The 21,456-nt window shown below is 36.4% G+C and overlaps 3 protein-coding genes across 3 annotated transcripts; 1 reads left to right on the top strand and 2 right to left on the bottom strand.

Annotated features, from left to right (window-relative positions):
- Positions 1-490: 490 nt before the first annotated feature.
- LOC141343152 (sialic acid-binding Ig-like lectin 15) lies at positions 491-2,845 on the top strand. The gene is made up of 3 exons (XM_073847754.1): positions 491-548; positions 628-1,017; positions 2,418-2,845. The coding sequence occupies exons 1-3, from the start codon at positions 491-493 to the stop codon at positions 2,843-2,845; spliced, it is 876 nt and encodes a 291-aa protein (XP_073703855.1).
- A 4,992-nt stretch (positions 2,846-7,837) lies between these two features.
- LOC141343352 (IgGFc-binding protein) lies at positions 7,838-16,218 on the bottom strand. The gene is made up of 4 exons (XM_073847950.1): positions 16,164-16,218; positions 13,328-13,440; positions 9,592-10,803; positions 7,838-8,531 (listed from the first exon to the last, which is right to left on the bottom strand). The coding sequence occupies exons 2-4, from the start codon at positions 13,365-13,367 to the stop codon at positions 8,104-8,106; spliced, it is 1,680 nt and encodes a 559-aa protein (XP_073704051.1). The 5' UTR covers positions 13,368-13,440; positions 16,164-16,218; the 3' UTR covers positions 7,838-8,103.
- A 2,329-nt stretch (positions 16,219-18,547) lies between these two features.
- Positions 18,548-20,628, bottom strand: rpp25l (ribonuclease P/MRP 25 subunit-like). The gene is made up of 2 exons (XM_073847726.1): positions 20,390-20,628; positions 18,548-19,429 (listed from the first exon to the last, which is right to left on the bottom strand). The coding sequence occupies exon 2, from the start codon at positions 19,411-19,413 to the stop codon at positions 18,742-18,744; it is 672 nt and encodes a 223-aa protein (XP_073703827.1). The 5' UTR covers positions 19,414-19,429; positions 20,390-20,628; the 3' UTR covers positions 18,548-18,741.
- Positions 20,629-21,456: the final 828 nt, after the last annotated feature.

Here is a 21,456-nt window from a genome sequence, read left to right as displayed (position 1 = left end):
TTTAGTGAACTGGTCAGTGCAGGTAGTTTCCTCTGAAATGCCCCCCTGCAAAAACAAAAGTCAAATTTCTCTCAATGAATTGCTTACAGCAGCACCACATTGTGTATTCTTTATCAGCTTTCTTGTCACTCTTAAATTAAAGATGCTTTCTTAAACTTCTTAAAATATTTTACTAAGATAAAATTATTAGTTATTAGTTTAAAATGTTAGTTTTATAGTAACTGTAAAGTAAAGTAAAGTAAAGTAAAAGACAGACAGACAGACATAGATAGATAGATAGATAGATAGATAGATAGATAGATAGATAGATAGATAGATAGATAGATAGATAGATAGATAGATAGATAGATAGATAGATAGATAGATAGATAGATAGATAGATATATTATTAGATGTGTAAAGTGAGTAATGTGTGATGGTGAGTCAGAAATAGGAACATGCTGCTAGGAATTTATATCTTTTCATACTGAATCATATTTTCAGAACTGCAATGGAGGCACAACGGTTTAGTAAAACTCTCGGTCTGCTGGTGATCCTTTATACTGCAGGTGAGAAAATTCAAAACAGAGTTCAAGTACAATAATTCAAAAGACCTGATAATTTTGATGTAAACTTTTTTCCCCATAGCTATAGCCAAAGACGATGACGGCTGGTTGATGAAAGCACCCACTGAGGTCCGGGCGATAGAGGGGTACCCGATAGTGCTGCCCTGCTCTTTCACCCACCCGCACCATACCCATCCCTCCTCCATGCATGTAGTGTGGTCCCTGGGCCACGGACGGGCCGCCACAATGTTGTTTCGCTGCTCAAGCCTGAACAACAGCCAGCTGTGCCAATCAAAGGCAAACCAGGATGAGCGTTACCGTCTGGAGGGGAACCACCGAAACCATGACATCTCACTCAGGATCAATAGCGTGACCTTGAAGGATAGTGGCCGCTACTACTGCCGTGTAGAGTTAATTGGGCACACCCATACGAGCTTTGAGAACACACTGGGAACACGTCTACGAGTGGAGGGTAAGAAAAGGAGCAGCTGATTACTGTATGTTCCCATCTCTTACAGTTGAAGTCAAAAGTTTACATACTGTACAAAATGTTAATTATTTTACCAAAATAAGAGGGATCATACAAAATGCATGTTATTTTTTATTTAGCACTCACCTGAATAAGATATTTCACATAAAATATATTTACATATAGTTCACAAGAGAAAGTAATAGTAGAATTTATAAAAATGACACTGTTCAAAAGTTTACATACACTTGTGTTATTACCTGAATGATCCATATTGATATTTGTTCATGAGTCATTGTTTGTCCTGAACAGTTAAACTGCCCGTTGTTCTTCAGAAAAACTCTTCAGGTCCCACAAATTCTTTGGTTTTTCAGCATTTTTGTGTATTTGAACGCTTTCCAACGCATGTATGATTTTCAGAATTATCTTTTCACACTGAGGACGACTGAGGGACTCAACTATTACAGAAGGTTCAAACGCTCACTGATGCTTCAGAAGGGAACACAATGCATTAAGAGCCAAGGGTGAAAACTTTTGAACATTGTGAAGATGTGTAAAATTTCCTTTTTTGCCTAAAAATTATAGATTTTTCTGTTCCTTTGTACATTTAGTACATTTAGTTTGTGTAAAAATACACAAAAATGCTGATTTGTGGGACCTGAAGGAATTTTCTGAAGAACAGTGAGCAATAGAATTGTTCAAGACAAACAAGGCACTCATGAACAACTATAACTTAAAAAAACACATCTGTGGATCATTCAGGTACTGTAACAACACAGTATTAAGAATCAAGTGTATGTAAACTTTTGAACCGGGTCATTTTTATAAATTCAACTATTTTTTTTAGGTGGACTATATTTAAATGTATTTTATGTGAAATATCTCATTCAGATCAGTACTAAATAAAACATAACATGCATTTTGTATGGTCCTTTTTTTTTGGAAAAATAATTAACATTTTACAGATTGCAGAGATGGCATATTTTTACAGGCCAACCCAGTTTCTTTGACAAAAACCCAACAGGATTTTTTTGTTAATGTCTTTTTGAATGTTGCAGAAAATAAGCTCTGTGAACATCAAAAATTTATAAATCCTACACATTTTGTTTAAAATAATCTTCGAAAAAAGGAACAGAATTTTTATAAATGTAAAGCCTAAACACAATCAGCAGAAGTAAAAAGCTAATCATCATTTAAAATCTAGTTAGAATACTTTAAAACAAAATGAGGCTGTGAATGTGGACTAGTGAGTAGTTGAGTTTTCCTGTTCGGCATGATATTTAATTTTCAATTCAAATTCTAATTTGGTTTGGCCTGTACAATTCAAATTCTTAATTCAAATTAAGGAAAGGGAGTCAGGGTTTATATTCTGACATGCTGTTTTTTATGTCGCTCATTACTAGCTGCACCACGAATCCTGAGTTTGTCAGCTGAGGGGACTGAAGCATCTGGCTTCAAAGCCGTATGTCATGTTCAGGGTTCCCCTCTTCCTGACGTTCAGTGGATAGAACCAGATGGTGTTCGAGAGGGAGATACTTCATTCCCTCTTTCTCAGGAAGCCAACGGGCAATACCGCGCTTCAAGCCAACTGCTGGACGTCAAACCTGGACGGCAGTACATCTGTGCGGCTTCAAACTCATTGGGGAAGGATCAAGCCACACTCTACCTTTTGCCCCCTAGTCCAGAGAGCTTAACCGCAAAGAGCTCTTTCCCGCTTCTTGTGCTGCTTCTTGCCCTGGCATTGGGTATCAAGCTGCTTTTGGCTCTGGGTGTGGGAGCTTGGGTGATCAAGAGGAGGTATAACATGAGAGCTATTAACGTGGAGCACTGAAAAGGCACAAATGTCATGCTCACATAATCAGAACATTCTAGTCTCAAGGCTGTTTCTTTTCCCATGTGTACTGTTAAAAATACAAAGGCTTAAAATAAACTTCCTCTTCTGAGGTGAGCCATATGACTCTGACTTCCATCTGTGTCTGACCTGAGTGGATAATTTAACACAGAGTGACTTGAATAAAAAACTAATATAATACCTGATCAAATACAAATCTTTATCTTCATGCACTCATCTGTTAAGTAGGTTTTGCTTATTAAATTAAAAAAAGCAGTGCAATGGAAAATTTACTGTACCAATATATAAGGACTGATTACTTATATTCACGTCCACCACACACAGTCAAAAAAAGCTTTATTTTATTTTTTTTTTCAGTTTTTTTCCTTACAACCCAAAATAAAAACAACAGACTGGGACTTTTATCCAGTAAGAATAACTGAATACAAAAAAAGGTCTATAATAATTACAATGACAAGGTTCAAGCATTTAAGGCATTAAAGCACATGAGGAAAAATATATTATTTAGCAAGCCTGTAACAACCTAAATCAATGATTTAAAAAGCATTTTTTTTTTTGGCAAATCCAGGAAATTTACCATAGAAATATGGTGTTTTTTAATCCTTTTTAACCATTATCGTGCCAGCTGTGGTCCGATCTCCTTAAAACTTTACATGCTTGTTTAGAATCCCCTGTCGAATGTGCTCACCAGGTTTTGTGAAGTTTTAAGTTTTCCTTTAGGCTTTATAAGATTTTGGACAGGCCCATTTTCTAAACAACACCGTTATAGCTTCCCAAAAGGTACATGTCACGGGGTGAAGAAACACACAACAAGGATAGCTCAAATTAATTCCCGCGGAGGGTGGATTTTATTAACAAAGTAAAAAGAACAAACAGAAGAAGGTGGGGTGCTCCGGTGCAATTGGCGTGCTCAGTCTTGTGGGAAGCCGTGCGAGAGTGGTGCTGTGAGGGAGGGGCTGGGAGGGGCCACTTCCACAGGCCAGGCACCAGGGGCTCCGGAGATGGTCACCTGACGAGCGGGTACTTGGCGTGTTTCTCCGTGTACATAGGTTATTGGGAGGAAGGTTTTAGACTCTCCACGTGGGGGTAATAAGTGAGACTGGACCAGGCTGACGCAATTCCTGAATCCAGGAGGGCGCAGAATGACTTCCCGCTTCCCGCTTCAGGGGCTCCAGTGGGTACGTCATGGTGGACAATGCTGCCTGCCAGCCAGCTTCGAGGGGGTGTTGCAGGGACCTCAGTTTGGCATCAGTTCGTCACGTGGTGGGGGAGCCGCCGGCCTGTTGACTGGTCGCAAGGTGCCCTCCGGGCCCTCGTCGCTCATGGACCACCCTCCGGGGAAATGGCGGCGCTCGCTCTCCCGCCTCCCCCTGTTGGGCAGCATCCGCCAGTTCGATGGCTTCGATGAGCTCTTAGGTGGTGCTGGGGTTCCTCATGCCGACCGCTTGCCGATGGGAACGTGGGAGAGAATGGAGCATCCGGTCAACCACCACACGCTCTGCTACCTGCTCCGCTGTGGGGTTCCCCTCGAGTAGCCAGTGATGTGCAAGCCGTGAAAGCTCAGCTGCTTGGGCACGGGCTGGCTGACGGGGCTTATACTCCCAGTCAAAAAAATATTGGGCTGCACAGACGGGCGACAAGCCGAGCCGGCCCAGAATTTCTCTTTTCACTTCTGTATATCTCTCAACGGCCGCTGCAGGGAGGGAGAAGTAAGCTCGCTGGGCTTCACCCGTCAGGAGGGGTGCCAAAGCCCGTGCCCAATCATCTTGGTGCCAACCTTCCGCCACTGCAGTAGTCTCGAACATCTGTAAATAGGCTTCCACATCATCATGTGGCGTGAGCTTTGGGAGAATCTTCACGGCTTGCACACGGGGGTCCGGCAGCAGGATGTGTTGGGCGGCGGCGGTTTGAAGTGCCGCTAATCCTTGCTCCGTCTCATCCTGGCGGGTGGCGAGGTGCTCAACTATTTGTTGCTGGCGGATGCTGACCTCGGTGAGCCATTGGAGGATTTGGTCCATAGCGGGGAAGCAGCGCACGCCTGGAAAAAAAATCCAGAGAAAAACAAAAAACAAACGGTAAGTTGGGAGAGATCACTTGCCGGTGTTTCTTCACAACTTGCCCGCATTCTCCACCACTGTCACGGGGTGAAGAAACACACAACAAGGATAGTAATCAAATTAATACCCGCGGAGGGTGGATTTTATTAACAAAGTAAAAAGAACAAACAGAAGGTGGGGTGCTCTGGTGCAATACGCCTTATTCAGCCCGCTGCCATTTTGAATCGAAAACGAGGCTGTGAGGGATAGCAGTCCAGCAGCGCCCACTGTGGCACATTGTTGCGTCCCGGGGTGTAGATCGTATAGCCGTAAAATAATAGGTCATTTCACATTTTTCCACAGGACAAAGCGCTCCAGAAAACGTGGACTGATCGACAGGACATATAACCTAACTTTCAGGTAACAATATTGCATTTATTTAAGAAAATGACTGTGAAAACTAGCCGGTTGGCTAATTGCTAATTTATAATGCGAGCATGTTTATCTTCCTTTAAACGTTTACGCAGAGCTAACATGTGATGTATTACTACAACAACTAAACTAAATAGATTACAAAGAACACAAGAGTGCTCAACATTTTACTCAGGATTGTTTTTCAAAAACACTGACTGGAATTAGGAAGCTTAAGGAGGGTTCAGCTCCGTCTGTGTTTACCTGGACTCAAAGACCTCACGAAAAGAAAACCTTGCGATTGTAAATGAAAAAGATATTCTTTTTAAATGATGTTTTAAAGATCAACATGTTTAATAGTTTGTGTTAAGAGCCTGCAGTTAACGTTAGATCGTAAGCCTCTTACAGACAACATGTTAAGTCATACAAAAAACAGTGGGTTGAAAGTTTATTTTTATGCAAAGAGATCAAAAGATAACAATTATTTATTAGTTTGCCATGTAGTGTTTGATGTCAACCCCTTTTAAAATCGCTAAATGATATTCAGAACATTATTTTTTTGTTTCTGTCTTGCTTTAGACAAGGAAAATGTCATGTTTATCGTAATTTCATAATAAAGGTCGGGAAGACGCTTATGACCTAGCTGCAGGCTCTTAACACAAACCATTAAGCATTTTAATCTATATAACATCATTTGAAAAACTCTATGTAAGCGTTTAAAGGAAGATAAACATGCTCCCATTAGAAATTAGCAGTCTTTCCACAGTCATTTTCTCAAAAAAAATGCAATATTGTTACCTGAAAGTTAGGTTATTTGTCCTGTCGATCAATCCACGTCTTCTGGAGCTCTTTGTCCTGTGGAAAAATGTGAAATGACCTATTATTTTACGGATATATGATCTACATCCCGGTACGCAACAACGCGCCACAGTGGGCGCTGCTGGACTGCTATCCCTCACAGCCTCGTTTTCGATTCAAAATGGCAGCGGGCTGAATAAGGCGTATTGGCGTGCTCAGTCTTGTGGGAAGCCGTGCGAGAGTGGTGCTGTGAGGGAGGGGCTGGTCGATCCTCAGCTGCTGTCTGTGTGAGAGGCAGCTGGGATCGATCAGGCTGTGATGAGGACGTGCAGGTGTGTCTCGTCCGTTTCCAGGGCGACGCTGATGATCCATCGGGACGCTCGTCACACTACATTTCTAACTTTTTTGATAATTATTGAACTCGAGAGTCCAGAGAATTGTACTTCAATGTTTTTTTTTTCAGATCAGGTGAAAAACCTAGGACTAGTTTGCAAAAGTAGGTTTTTCACATCTTCTCAATCATTTACCAAACGATTTGATTGACAGCAGTTGTTCTAGAGGCAAAGTGAATGAGTATGAAGAGGTCTCTCGTGTGATACGAATATTGCATGTATCTGTAAAAAAACATGCAATGTACAATCGTTTATGACCTTGAAAAATGCGATATCGACCGATTTTTTTCAAATTTCGCACGGCTTTGGGGCCGTGAGTCAAACGGCCCACTGAGTTTTGTTCCAACGACCCCGTTAACCTTGTCTAATAGGTGCTCAAAATTTATCAGCCAATGGCAGCCAAGTTTTTTGAGATATCCTTATAGACACCTGTGGCACTTTGGTCCAAAACCATACACAGCGATGTTCATGTTGATAGGACAAATGGTTGCGTAGGTATAGCCATTTTTGTGTTTTTTTCCCCTCCTATAGCGCAACCAAGTGGCTAAACTCTGTGATTTTTGTCCTGTGACTTCAGATTAAGCTCTTACATAAGTGTTCTGAATTTGGTGAAGATATCTTATTCCGTTCAGGAGTTTTAGGCGTTTTACAAACTTCAAACTTTTTGGCATCCCTTTTGCGACAATGAGTCGAAAGTTCAACCTTTTTTGATAATTATTGATATTCACTCTCCGAGAATCTGTCTACACTCGTTTGTTTCCACTCGGGTGAAAAAACCTAGGACTAGTTCACAAAAGTAGGTTTTTCCAAAAATCCAAAATACATTGAAACTTTGTCCAAAGTTATTTAAATGTTTAAACGACATAAGACACTGAAGCCTGTGACTGATGGTTTAAGAATTATGAACAATTTCAAACTTTTGATCACTGTAGCGTCCCCGTCAGGCTGATTGGGGTGAACCTTGGTGATGTTGTCGGCGGTGTGAGTACTACCATCCCTCCAAGTTTCAAGTGTCTACAACTTACGGTTTGGTCTGCGCAATCAGTTTTACATGGAGATTGCTGATCCTTGGCCATTAGAACAATTGCAACATGGTTTCAGCACTATGCGCTTGAATCTTTAAAAATATTTTTTTCTTATTTTTTGAAACAACATGCACCACTGAATCAAAATAAGACCATTTGTGAGGAATTAAAAATTAATTTTTGATTTTGTGATGACAGAGTCAGTTAAAACTTGTTTTTCTGTGACAAAATATCAAATAAAGCCTATGGCATTATTTTGCATTTAAAAAAAAAAAAAGTCTACAGGATGCATTTTAGTTCTATTAACATTCTTTAATTATAATCATTGTTTAAATACATCACAAAATGCATTTCAGCTTACATAGTAATATTTACTAGTCTTATTTAACCTAAAAGGTTTGCAGTACAAGATTCATTCTCACTACTAATGATATTACTACATTTGCTCATCAGATACATTTTTCTAATTCTAGTCTGATATAGAGGCATAACTATGCATAGACAGATATATGTTGAGCATGAAAATGAAACTAGTCTTAACTGATTCCTAAACACAGTTCCTGAAAGCAAAGTAATTAAGCTACACTTTGCAGTTGACGTAAGTATTTTGCACCTTTATAGCAAACAGGTTTCTTTTTAGAACAGCAGCGTGCACTCTTCCACTTGAAATCTTTGTCGGGGTCCAAGGAAACTGAAGCACACAAGCCTTTCTCTGGGCTTTCAGGGTGTCCGCTCTCCCAGTAAGTGAAGTCCACGTTGGGTGGGAAACTGTCCTCGTTTCTCCAGTACCAGTTTGTCGAGTACAGGCTGCGGCGCAGACTGATCCAGCCCTCTGTGGGATCTTCGAGTGTCATATTTAAGGCCATCTTATCCTGGCTGTTTTTATCGCAGAGCCTGGCAAACCGATCAGCATTTGTCATGCAGTACTGACGGGACATGAACCAGTTCATTTCTTCTTCACCAAGTACAAACATCTCCGGAGTCACGAGACAGCCCTGAGAATCTAAACACACACAAATGAATATTCAGTATTCAGTTAGTATTACACATGAATGGTTTGAGGAGAAATAAAAAAAAGTCACTTATTAAGTATTCAGGTTCTGTCAAGCTAGAAGCAAAGGAACATCAGAAAACATATAGACGGTGCATTATTGTTTTATACACAAAATATATGTGACCCTGGACCAAATAATGTCATAAGGGTCATTTTTTTTTAATTGAGATTTAAGAGTTCTGATTTATACTGAATAAATAAGCTTTCCATTGATGTATGGTTTGTTATGACAGGACAATATTTGGCCAAGATACAACTATCTGAAAATCTGGAATCTGAGGGTGCAAAAATTTTTTAAATATTTGGAAAAAAAACCTTCAAAGTTCTAAGCAATGCATATTACTAATCAAAAATTAAGTTTTGATATATTTACAGTAGGAAATTTACAAAATATCTAGAACATGATCTTTACTTAATATCCTAATGGTTTTTGGCATAAAAGAAAAAATCTATAATTTTGACCCATACAATGTATTTTTGGCTATTGCTACAAATATACCTGTGCTACTTAAGTTATATATAGTGTTACTTTAATCTTTAAATATTATTTATAAAGAAATACATACTATATATGTATATTATTATTAACCAATAAGGACCATTTTATTCAAATAAGTACAAACTGCAAATGACAAACTGAAATAAACATGAAATGTTAAAGCTTAAAGCTGAATAAATAATATTATATATATATATATATATATATATATATATATATTTAAATAAATAGTATTTTTATTTATTTTACCATGATTAATCGCAATTAATCTATTTTATAGCCATTTTAAAGATTTATTTTAAGTTTGTGTGAATATAAAAATATGTGTGTAGTGTGTTTATTATATGTACATACACACACACACGTATATATTTAAGAAATGTAATATACATATATTTATATATAATCTAAATCATTTATTTGATAAACATATATATTTGATACAGTAGCAATTACAATAACAGAATAGAAAATACAATAATAATACAATTATGGTTCAACAACACTTACCTGGGTCCATACTTATAACTGGTGCTGCACTCCCATAGGTACTGTTAGTCTCCAAGACTTCTACCATATATACACCAATCGTTCCAGTAAGATGCCAGATTGTGCTTATCTTTTCTCCCATCACTAGAGTCCACGAGTACTCTGTGCCATTCAAAACGCTCCATTTGATGTGTGAAGGCAACGGCTGATCGTTCATTCGCACACCTTCAGTGCCAGATGTATTAGCAATCACCAAGGCCCCACTGCGTGAGGAATTAAAATCTACCAGATAGCAGCCAGCGAACTTGCTTACTGGAATGAGGTCTAGAATGAGTCCAGGACTGACTATTCGTAGGGAAACATGGATGCTGGTAGAAATAAGCGAGGTCTTGTTCAAATTTGGTAATATTGGCAGGATGTCTGAAGAATTTTGCACTGAAACAGCAGTACAAGTACTTAAATCACCCTGACAGACCTTGAAGGCTTTATCTGTTGTCACAAGTATCTGTTTGATGAGCAAGGGGGGCACGGGGAATTTGTCTGGCATGTCGTTTGACACAAAGGGTTGGAGCTGGTTCTGAATCATGTTACACGAGCAGTTTTGGCTGTCAAAACAAGGATGGGTCAAAATCACAGCCACTTTGCTATCTGCACGGATTTCTCTCACTGTCTCATTAGTCTGAATCTGGAAAAGACTGTAAGGACCCAGCTGAATTGTCTCTTCCTGGGTCTGACCTCTTTCATCTACCTGTTTGATGGTGACACGGTTGTCATTGTCCACTGCATTGATAATCATCAGCCTAAAAGGAAGGAATTTGACACCGGTCGTGGTTAGATTAAAGGACGCAGCTATCTTGGTGTAATTCAGAGAGGGAACGTGATACACCGTTCCCAGATTTTGATCAGGCTGGACAACGTGAGACTGTAATCTCCCCTCCCATCCACTCACAGAAACCACAGTGATGTTTTTATCACTAGTGATTTGAAAAACCTTATCGGAGGACACAAACTGGTATTCTTCAACATCTTTTGTCAAATTCAAAGTCCAAACGGATGGTCCAGGGAGGACTCCACTGCAGTTGCTGCTGCCATTGGCCTTAAAGGTGACGGTGACTGTAGTGTCTGGGTGAAGGGTAGTAATTTTGAATCGGTTGAAGGTCTTTCGATAAAATGAGGCAATATTCTCGGGGAATGCAGTGATGAAACTCGTCCCACGACTGTCCATTGAAAGCCCTGTGAATGTTCAACAGACTATTTATGTTTGTTTTGCTATTCAAAAATGTACAATTTAATTATTACAAATGCACCAATACTGCTATCATCAATATCATCCATATCAATATTCGGAATATAGTGCCATAATTGACCCTTCGCAAAAACCCGCCCCTCTGTAGTTACTGTTGCTATGTCTGACAAACAATGCCGCTTTCACACTACAAGTCATGTTCTCACTCAGTGAAAAAAAAATTACAATGCAGAGCAAAGAGGAACCTAACAACACACCGACAGACAAGACAGATCAGGTTACTTCAATAAATACCATTTGGCAGCTCTTTAATGTGTTGTGACAGATCACTGTATTGCCTTATTAGATCAATCGCCACGTAAACCTGACGTCTTTTCTTATTTACTTAAAGAACAAAATAAACGTGAATGAACATCAGAATGTATTTTATTTCAACCGCGGAAAGGCATCAATACACAGTTTTTTAAGTCAATCAAGCTTTTTGCAAAGGGTCAATTGCACTTTGAAATGTCGACCTTTTTGAGAACATCAAAGATGTGTTTTTTCAAGATGATCAGTAACAAAGACTGACCCTTTGCAGGAAGCTTGACTGCCAGATGATCTGACTAATCAAAATGTCATATCTGCCATTTTGTTCGACAAACAAATCAGACAGAAGATTAGATTAATTTCGGTAGACTTAAACTTGAAAAACAGTGTGTACTACACACCTTCTAAAGTTCATTCATATGTATTTTATGCTTTAACTAAACAGAGCTGGGTTGGGTAAGTAACTGATTACATCTAATCTGGATTATGTAATCAGATTCAAAAATTAAGTACTTGTAATTACATTTTAAAAAACTTGTAATCAGCAAATAGCAATAATTTATTCATAATTAATTGATTCTCCCTAATTTCTCTTCTTCATCTTTTACATTTTACTTTCTAAAATAGTCTACCGATTATTAGGGTTGGGTATCGAGAACTGGTTCCATTTTAGAACCGGTTCCAAATTTCCAATAACCAGGTATTCGATAAGACACGTGCATTTCAATTCCGCTTAACGATTCCCGCGTTCGTTTTTTGTTCGGTGTTAAAGAGACATCTAATAATTGTGCTGCCTGTCATTAACGTTAATCAAAGAACAAAAGAAAATCTTTAACTGACTGAATATGTTTTATAAATGTAATGAAAAGAAAACTATGCAGTTTCAATTTCTGTACCTGACGTTTGTTCGGTTTTATTTATTCATGCTATTGCTAATTGATTTGTTTGTTCCTATTTTATTACTTGTCTTAAACAATTTAATGTTTGAAATTTATTTTAAGTCTAGTTGTTGTTGTTTTTTTCTGTGGTATTTTCATAGGCAAAAGACAGAATAAACATGTTTGACATCTAAATGTTTAACTCAAAACTTTTTAATGTTTTTTTTTTTATCTTATTGGAATCAGAATTAGGAATCGATAAGAATCGGAACCGGAATCGATAAAATTCAAACGATACCCAACCCTTCCGATTATATTATTCAGAAAGTCCTGTTTTGTGGACATTTACACCTAGACTAGTCATTAGTCTGGTGGCAATACAGCATTTGACCCCTGGATTTACAAAATTATTTTAGGTTTAAGAAGGGTTTCAACATTGTTTTCAACTCAACTACTGAATACACATTCATTTTTATTTTTATTATCACTCTGTAAGTTTTTTTAACTATGTATTATTATGTCTTTAATTGGCTTTTGTTGTTCAAACACAATAAAATGCTTATATTCAGATTATTGCTTATTTACATGTAATGCAGACATTCCAAAACTTTTTGTCATCTACACCTTATTAATATAATGTTTAATGCACTTCATGTTGTAAAATACAATTAATGGAACATATTTTCTTACTCTTTGCATCATTGTGGTACAAGATAATCCTATTTAAATCAATGTAATAAATGAGTTAAGTCAAAACTAATCTGAAAGTAATAGATTATATTACCTAAAAATGTGTAATGTAACGGTACAATTTTTGTCATGTAATCTGGAATCAGTTACCTTTACTAAAATAAAAAGTATTCTGAGGCGCTACAGTGATCTGTCACGACACATTAAAGAGCCACAAAACGTGTTTTCATTTAAAAAAAAAAAAAAAAAAAACCGACAAAATTTTAAAGCTAGGATTTTGTTTCATACCATAAGTAACCTACTTTGTCTTGTTTGTCGGCACGTCGACTGTTTCCTCTTTGCTCCACAATGTATTTTTTACCGCTTGAGAACATGATGTGTGGCGTAAGAGCGGCATGACTTTTCGGACATAGCAACAGTAACTAACGGTGGACAGGTCTTTGAGAAGGGTGAGTTGTAATATTTATAACACCAATTTTAAGTATAGGACTCCAGCACAATCAGTTTCATTAAAAATATATATATATTCTGGAGTTCAAAATGTTTAGCATCTGAATTAGTATTGGTGCATCCCTATAATTGTATTAAATAATGCAGAACATACATAAGAGATTTGTCTGTATGCATTTTTTACCTGGACTAAACATTAAAACGGTCAACAGAACAGCCAACATGACTGCGTGTTGACCATATGCAGTTCCCCCTTGTACAACTACTTAAGTTGGTTTCAGCTGCTGTGCACTAAAGCTGGCAGAAAAAAGAAAAAAAAAAAAGAGTAGATGACAAATTATTTTTTAAACCGCTTAGTTGATCCAATGTGGTTCTTGTAAAAAATTCATATGTAAACAAACAGTAAACCATATTTTCCACTGAGAAGGCTCTTGTTACAGTTAGTCAAACAAGACTATGTAAAATGCAAACCTGCTTTCAATAAGTTCTGTCACTCATTTGCAGTGGCTCATTTTTAAGTTTGGGGTGAGTAAAATATGATAAAAAGTAATACTGTGAAATATTGTTAAATATATTTATACCTGTAAAGCTAACTTTTTAGCAGCGATTACTCTAGTCTTATGTCACAAGATCAGAAAGTTCATATTTGTCACTTTTGGTCAATGTAATGCATCCTTGATGAACAAAACTATACATTTCTTTCAAATATATACAGATCTAGAGTAGTCAACATTTGAAGTGGATTAAAAAGGTTCAAAGTTATCCTAAGACAAGAATGGGTATTGTTTTGGTTTTAGAACAACTTTTATAAAAGGTTTTGATCCACTTCAAATGTTGACTACTGTACATCTGCTGAGACTAATGTCATTGGATTCAGAAGGCAGTGAAATAATTAAATGAACATTTCACAAACAAGAAAAGAATTTTTAAAATGAATAAATTGACTTTTTTAATACTATAGCTATATCAAGAATATAGAAAGCATAACAACATTAATAATTCACTCTTCAGCCTATAATATTGTGTCGAACAACACTGAGTAGTCACATAACAAATACTAAACAAAGGTTTAAGAACTTAATACAAGTGTATTAAATACTAAAAACAAAATTATTTCATGTTAGTTAATATCTAGGATGCTTTTAAAGCTTTTTAATTTATTCAGATAAACGCTCATTAACAAACAAATTAACAGACAAAGCTCATTAACCTTCTTTGACCTTATAGTTTTCACATGACAGAACCAAGGGTGTGACTCATATACATCGAGTGGGATTTTTGATTGCCAGTACAATATCATTTCTTTTAAAACTAATTACACATCATTTTTTCAGTAAACACATCCAAACCACATTCTGACATCCTTACCAACATACCCACACAATTACAGCTGCATTATTTTTCCAATTGACTCTATAATAGACTATAATATGCATGAGCAGAAAACACAAATAAAGCGAGTATTTCTTTTATATGCCAAATTTGAAAAAAAAATGGCACAATCTAGTAAAAATGGTAATAATTGTAAAATTTGAAGCCTTGCCGATAGAATGAATGCCTATTAGTAAATATTGCATCATTTTATAGGCAAATGGCCCTGGGTTAAAAAAAATTGCCGTTTTAATGGGTTTCAATGTGGACATTTTTGTCCTTAAGGTCCTGAGTGTGAGTATTTTTTTGTACGAAGGGTAAAATTGATTTTTTTTTTTAAGGAAATGAGGGTGAAATATTAAAATTTTAATAAAAATAAACACCTGAGCCAAAATTTATGCAGTTGGCATTAACACAGGCACACATATAACAAAAACAAACCTGAAATGGACAAAAATGTCCATAAGGTCACACAAGGGTTAAGGTCCTGAGTTTGAGTATTTTTTGTACGGAGGGTAAAATTGATTTTTTTTTTAAGAAAATGAGGGTGAAATGTTAAATTACAATAAAAATAAACACCTGAGCCAAAATGTATGCAGTTGTCTATAACACAGGCACACTTATAACAAAAAACAAAACTGAAATGGACAAAAATGTCCATAAGGTCGCACAAGGGTTAAGGTCCTGAGTTTGAGTATTTTTTGTATGGAGGGTAAAATTTATTTTTATTTTTTTTTAAATGAGGGTGAAATGTTAAATTACAATAAAAATAAACACCTGAGCCAAAATGTATGCAGTCGTTTATAACACAGGCACACTTATAACAAAAAACAAAACTGAAATGGACAAAAATGTCCATAAGGTCGCACAAGGGTTAAGGTCCTGAGTTTGAGTATTTTTTGTACGGAGGGTAAAATTGATTTTTTTTTTAAGAAAATGAGGGTGAAATGTTAAATTACAATAAAAATAAACACCTGAGCCAAAATGTATGCAGTTGTCTATAACACAGGCACACTTATAACAAAAAACAAAACTGAAATGGACAAAAATGTCCATAAGGTCGCACAAGGGTTAAGGTCCTGAGTTTGAGTATTTTTTGTATGGAGGGTAAAATTTATTTATTTTTTTTTTTAAATGAGGGTGAAATGTTAAATTACAATAAAAATAAACACCTGAGCCAAAATGTATGCAGTCGTTTATAACACAGGCACACTTATAACAAAAAACAAAACTGAAATGGACAAAAATGTCCATAAGGTCGCACAAGGGTTAAGGTCCTGAGTTTGAGTATTTTTTGTACGGAGGGTAAAATTATTTTTTTGAAGGAAATGAGGGTGAAATATTAAAATTTCAATACAAATAAACACCCGAGCCAAAATTTATGCAGTTGTCATTAACACAGGCACACTTTTAACAAAAAACAAAACTGAAATGGACAAAAATGTCACACAAGGGTTAAAGACTTTCTGTTTAGGCTTGCATTACTAAAACTCCATTTTAAAGAAAAACACTACTCTAAATATTGTGCTATCCCAAAAGACCACTTCTAATGAGAACATTCAGAAATATTTACAGTTGACCTAATTCAAGAATAAATTAATAAATATGAGATTATTTGCTTCATGGACTCAAATGATAAAACATCCTACCTTATCGTGGTCTGCACTCTTCCTCTATCCGAACAGAATATGCAGTGCATTCTCTGTTCGTTCAGTAAAAGAACATTTGACATTCAAAAACTTTCCTCGCTTCTCCCCATGTGGTTTTGCATAACATTCTACAAAGGTTTGTGTCTCAAGATCAACAAGTTTCATATTACAGATGTGGAAATTCACCAGCAACTTAATAGGAGATTTTATTCACTCAAAATAGTTTAGTTCTAAAACATTAAAATTTCCTTGAAGGAAAACAGTGTTACAATTTTATCAGCCACAGAACTGATCATTATTTGTAACTACACATACCTTTAATTAATGAATTTGTTTTCCTTAATTTTACAAAATAGAAATGTCTTAATGAATATATCACCTAACGATCCTTATTTGTGACCCTGGACCACAAAACCAGTCTTAAGTCGCTGGGGTATATTTGTAGCAATAGCCAAAAATACATTGTATGGGTCAAAATTATTGATTTTTCTTTTATGCCAAAAATCATTAGGAAATTAAGTAAAGATCATGTTCCATGAAGATTTTTTTGTAAAATTCCTACTATAAATTAAATATATCAAAAATAAAGGTGATTTTCTTTAAAGGTGATTTTCTCAGTATTTTGATTTTTTTGCACCCTCAGATTCCAGATTTTCAAATAGATGTATCTCGGCCAAATATTGTCCTATCATAACAAACCATACATCAACAGAAAGCTTATTTATTGAGCGTTCATATGATGTATATATCTCAGTTTTGTAAAATTTAACCTTATGACTGGTTTTGTGGTCCAGGGTCACATTTCTGCTCTTTAAGTCTGTGCTGGAAAAACATTTCAGTTCATTTCGAGTTTTGACTTAAATTTTCCATTGCTGCTGATATGCCTAAAAGCTGAACGAATGTTTTCCAACTGAACTACAAATCAACAAACACCACCCAATCTGCATGCTTTCAGACTTTCAGCTGTGCCATTTACAAACACTGGTGTTCAGTCACAGCCCTTAGAGCCCAAATTTGTGTATTTTCTTCACAGACATATTTGGTATTCAAAATATGTAATTTCCTTTCCTTTGCATAAAATGATGGAGTTTAGTAGCCAAACATGACATAAGGGTGTTTTAATTATTCTGATCTGAAAACTTTGCCCAAGACCTAATCTGTTAATCAAATCTGCAAGAATATAAAACAAAGGTCAATTGAAAGGTGTTTGTTTACTTCAAAATGGTTTGAATTGCTTCTTGAAGCACCAACAACTCCAAAAAAATCAAATGTTTTACCTTTAAAAATATTTCTTTAGCAATTACATATGTTCATCAATGTGAACAAATCTGTATTTTTCCTACAACTTTTTGAACAACTGAAAAAAAAACAAGCATATGCTGTACACTACCAGTCAAAAGTTTTTAAACAGCAAGATTTTATTGTTTTTTAAAAAGGCTCTTCTGCTCACCAAGCCTGCATTTATTTGACCCAAAATACAACAACAGCAGTAATATTGTAAAATATCTTTACTATTTAAAATAACTGCTTTCTATTTCAGTATATTTTAAATTGTAATTTATTCCTGTGATCAAAACTAAATTTTCAGCATCATTACTCCAGTCTTCATTCTTCGTATGATGCACATGATGAAATAAATTCAATATGCTGATTTGCTGTTCAAGAAATGTTTTATTATTATTATGAATATTTAAAACAGTTGAGTACATTTTTTTCAGATTCTTTAATTAATAGAAAATCCAGAGATCAGCATTTATAACATTTAACACTATAAATATTTAATAGTATTCATTTCTATAATTTCTATAAGAAATGTTTTTTTTTCTTAAAGAAATTATAAAAATTAACACCTTTAAATATTTCTAATGTTACCAAAGATTTCTATTTCAGATAAATGCTGTTCTTCTGAACTTTCTATTCATCAAAGAAACCTGAAAAAAATACTCAGCTGTTGTCAACATAATAATAATAAAGGTTTTTTGAGCAGCAAATCTGAATATTAGAATGATTTCTGAAGGATCACATGACTGCAGTAATGATGCTAAAAATATAGCTTTGAAATCACAGGAATAAATTACATTTAAAAAAATACTAAACTAGAAAACAATTATCTCAATAGTAAAAAAAAAAAAATCTAAATTTTCCTGTTTTTGCTGTACTTTGGATTATATAATGCCGGCTTGTTGAGCAGAAGAGACTTCTTTAAAAACCATTATAAATCTTACTCTCCAAAAACTTTTGACTGGTAGTGTATATAATCAAGACACCTCTAAAAAAATAGTTTTTGCATAAAATATTTTAACGGAAAAACCTGCTGTTGCATAAAAACACAAAATATCTGATTCTGGTGTCTTCGGCACAATATTTAATGGGAAAACTTCATCTGAAGCCAGCCTTATTTATTTAAAGAAACATTAGGGTGACAAAATAATGACAGAATTTTATTTTTACGTAAACTTTAAAGGGACTTTTGTATCACCTCATTTTTTATGACAGACATTCTCAAGATATGGCACTTCAAAATGAAAAATACTGAGTCAATATGAACCAAGCTTTGGCAGGATGTTGGAAAACTGATTCAATCCTGCCCACCCCCAGCATGACCAAAAGGTTTACGTGGTTCTCCAGGTCGGCCCGGCTGCTTGCGTGGACCCTTTCCTCTCCCGGCCCCTTCTGTCCTTCCAGCCCCTGTTCCTCCCCTCTTCCTTCTCTGTCCATGTTTCACAGTTGCCGCTTCCTCTATGAGAGCCTGAGCCCACAGGGCATCGAAAGAACCTGGCGCTTGGTAACCCGGCTGGTTCTTATCGAGCAAGTCTTTCGAGAGCAGAACCCATATACTAGGTACATTTCTGCTGACCGTGAGACTGTCCAACCCGGCCTCAGGCTCCAGGGGCTCCCACACCTCCTGAACTGTGCGATAGACCAGCTTGGTGTGCTGGTGTAGGCCGTGTACGCGCCGTTTCATGATCTCCACGCATGTGATGGCTTTTGCAACACTCGGACCCACACCTGTGAACACGATTTGGCGGCATAAATTCTCCCCCGACCCAACGCTCACCTCTGAGCCTTCATGAGGGCCTGGATGATCCGCAGAGGCTGGTTTGTCCTCCATGCGGCTTAAAGCAAACCTCAGGAGGTTGCGGATTTTGCTACCATCCTTCACTCGAACTTCTGGAGTGTCGCTGGGAAGGTCGGGGAATGGACATGGGCAGGGCTCCTCAACTGTGCGTGCTTTCCTGTAGTTCTCCATGTCACGTAGCCTTTACCTGTGGAATTAAAAAAAAATGCTAAATTAATGCCTATTATGTGCCTTGTACCCCTTCATTTTTTTCACATTTTGTTATGTTGCTGCTTTATGTTAAACTACTTTAAATTACTTTTTTCCCCACTTCAATCTACACTCCCTACTCCATAATGGCAAAGAAAAAAATAGGTTTTTAACATTTGTGCAAATTTATTAAAAATAAAAAACTGAAAAGATCCCGTTGCATAAGTATTCATACCCTTTTCTGGGACTCTAGAAAATGCCTGCCAGCCCCCATCCAAGCTGACAGAGCTTGAGAGGTGAAAAGGTGAGGCAAAGAATGGCAGATAATTGCAAAATGCAGATGTGCAAAGCTTGTCACATCATACCCAAAAAGATTTGAGGCTGTAAAGGTGCTTCAACTATGTACTTAGTTAAGGGTATGAATACTTATGCAATGTACTTATTTCAGTGTTTTACTTTTAATAAATTTGTAAAATTTGCAAATCTGGGTTTTGCTTTGTCATTATTGTGGTGTATGGAGTGTAAATTGTTGTGGGGAGAAACTAATTTAAAGCAGTTTAATATAATGCTGCAACAAAACGTGAAAAAAAAAAATGAAGGGGTATGAATACTTTTGCAAGGCACTGTGTGTAGGTTGTTTTGCAAAATATCTATAACTGTACCAGTAAAAGCCCAAATAGTAAAGTGTGTTTTCTTTATCAAATATTTTGTAGGTTGGTTTCAAACTCTCCAGATCCAATTAAAATAATATAACAATATATTTTTAATTCATAATGTAACATTTTTTTTGTCAGTGTACACTGAACAAGGGTGATTTTCATAAATTACGTTTGTCATTTACACTTTATGAATGAATACAGTTTATAACAAAAATGTGTTCGCTATTTAAAATCTACATTTCATAATCGAAAGCAGCATTATTATTCAGAGTAGCACACTGAATGCACCGCAAACTTACTTTCCCTTCCTTTGCTAAAGTACGTTAGCGATCTTGCTAACAAGTTCAGGCGTCTGCAGGTGTTTTTCTAATGACTGCGGGCTTTTGTCCTTCCATATGAATAAACTGCGGCCGCTGAGATTCGACAGACTCTTTAAAACACTGAGTTAACTTCAAACCAAAACGACACGGCTCATGAAATGAAAATGTTGTGCTGCAAATCCCTTTTCCACATGTAACAGCGTGTGACTTCGGATGCAGGTAACGTGACAACATGCCGTAAAGTGCCGCATATGTTCATGGGAAATGTAGTTTTGGGAGGGGGCATTTTCATTACGCATTACCAAACCGAAACATAACCAAAGAATAGATGTAACATAATTAAATTACGGATTCTCGCCTAAATTAGTATTTTTGTTTAATTATGTTTAAATTTCTGCTCTAATGAATTTCTTTTTATACATTTCTGCTGCTCCTCTTGAAAGAGCTGTTGTAACATGTCAGAACATCAATAAGAGTCTTTTATTAGAACACAGCGCCACCATGCGTTTAAACCAGGAACTTCTCACAGCCGATTTAGATCAGTGCTTAAAGGAGTAGCTCACTTGAATAAGAATTCACAGCTTATGTACTTACCCCTTTGTCATCCAAGATGTTCAGTCGTAAAGAAAACGTGTTTTTTGAGGAAAACATTTCAGGATTTCTCTCCATATAATGGACTTCTATGGTGCCCCCGAGTTTGATCTTCCAAAATGCAGTTTCAAAGGGCTCTAAACGATCACAGCCGAGGAAGAAGGGTCTTATCTAGCGAAACGATCGGTTATTTTCTAAAAACATTTTCAACTTAATCTCAAACGTTCCTCTTGCCGAGCTAGACAAGACTAGCATTTGAGGTTAAAAAGTATATCATTTCAAATTTTTTTATCGTTTTGCTAGATACGCCCATTTTTTTTTTTTCGTGGCTGTGATCGTTTAGAGCCCTTTGAAGCTGCATTTTGGAAGTTCAAACTCTGGGGCAGCATAGAAGTCCATTATATGGAGAGAAATTTTACTCTAAAAACATAATTTCCTAACGACTGAAGATGGAA

This window comes from Garra rufa, chromosome 9 (assembly GCF_049309525.1).
Source record: "Garra rufa chromosome 9, GarRuf1.0, whole genome shotgun sequence".
Lineage (NCBI taxonomy): Eukaryota > Metazoa > Chordata > Actinopteri > Cypriniformes > Cyprinidae > Garra > Garra rufa.
Note: the sequence above shows the minus strand (reverse complement) of the source record. Positions and strands in the feature narration are given on the sequence as shown.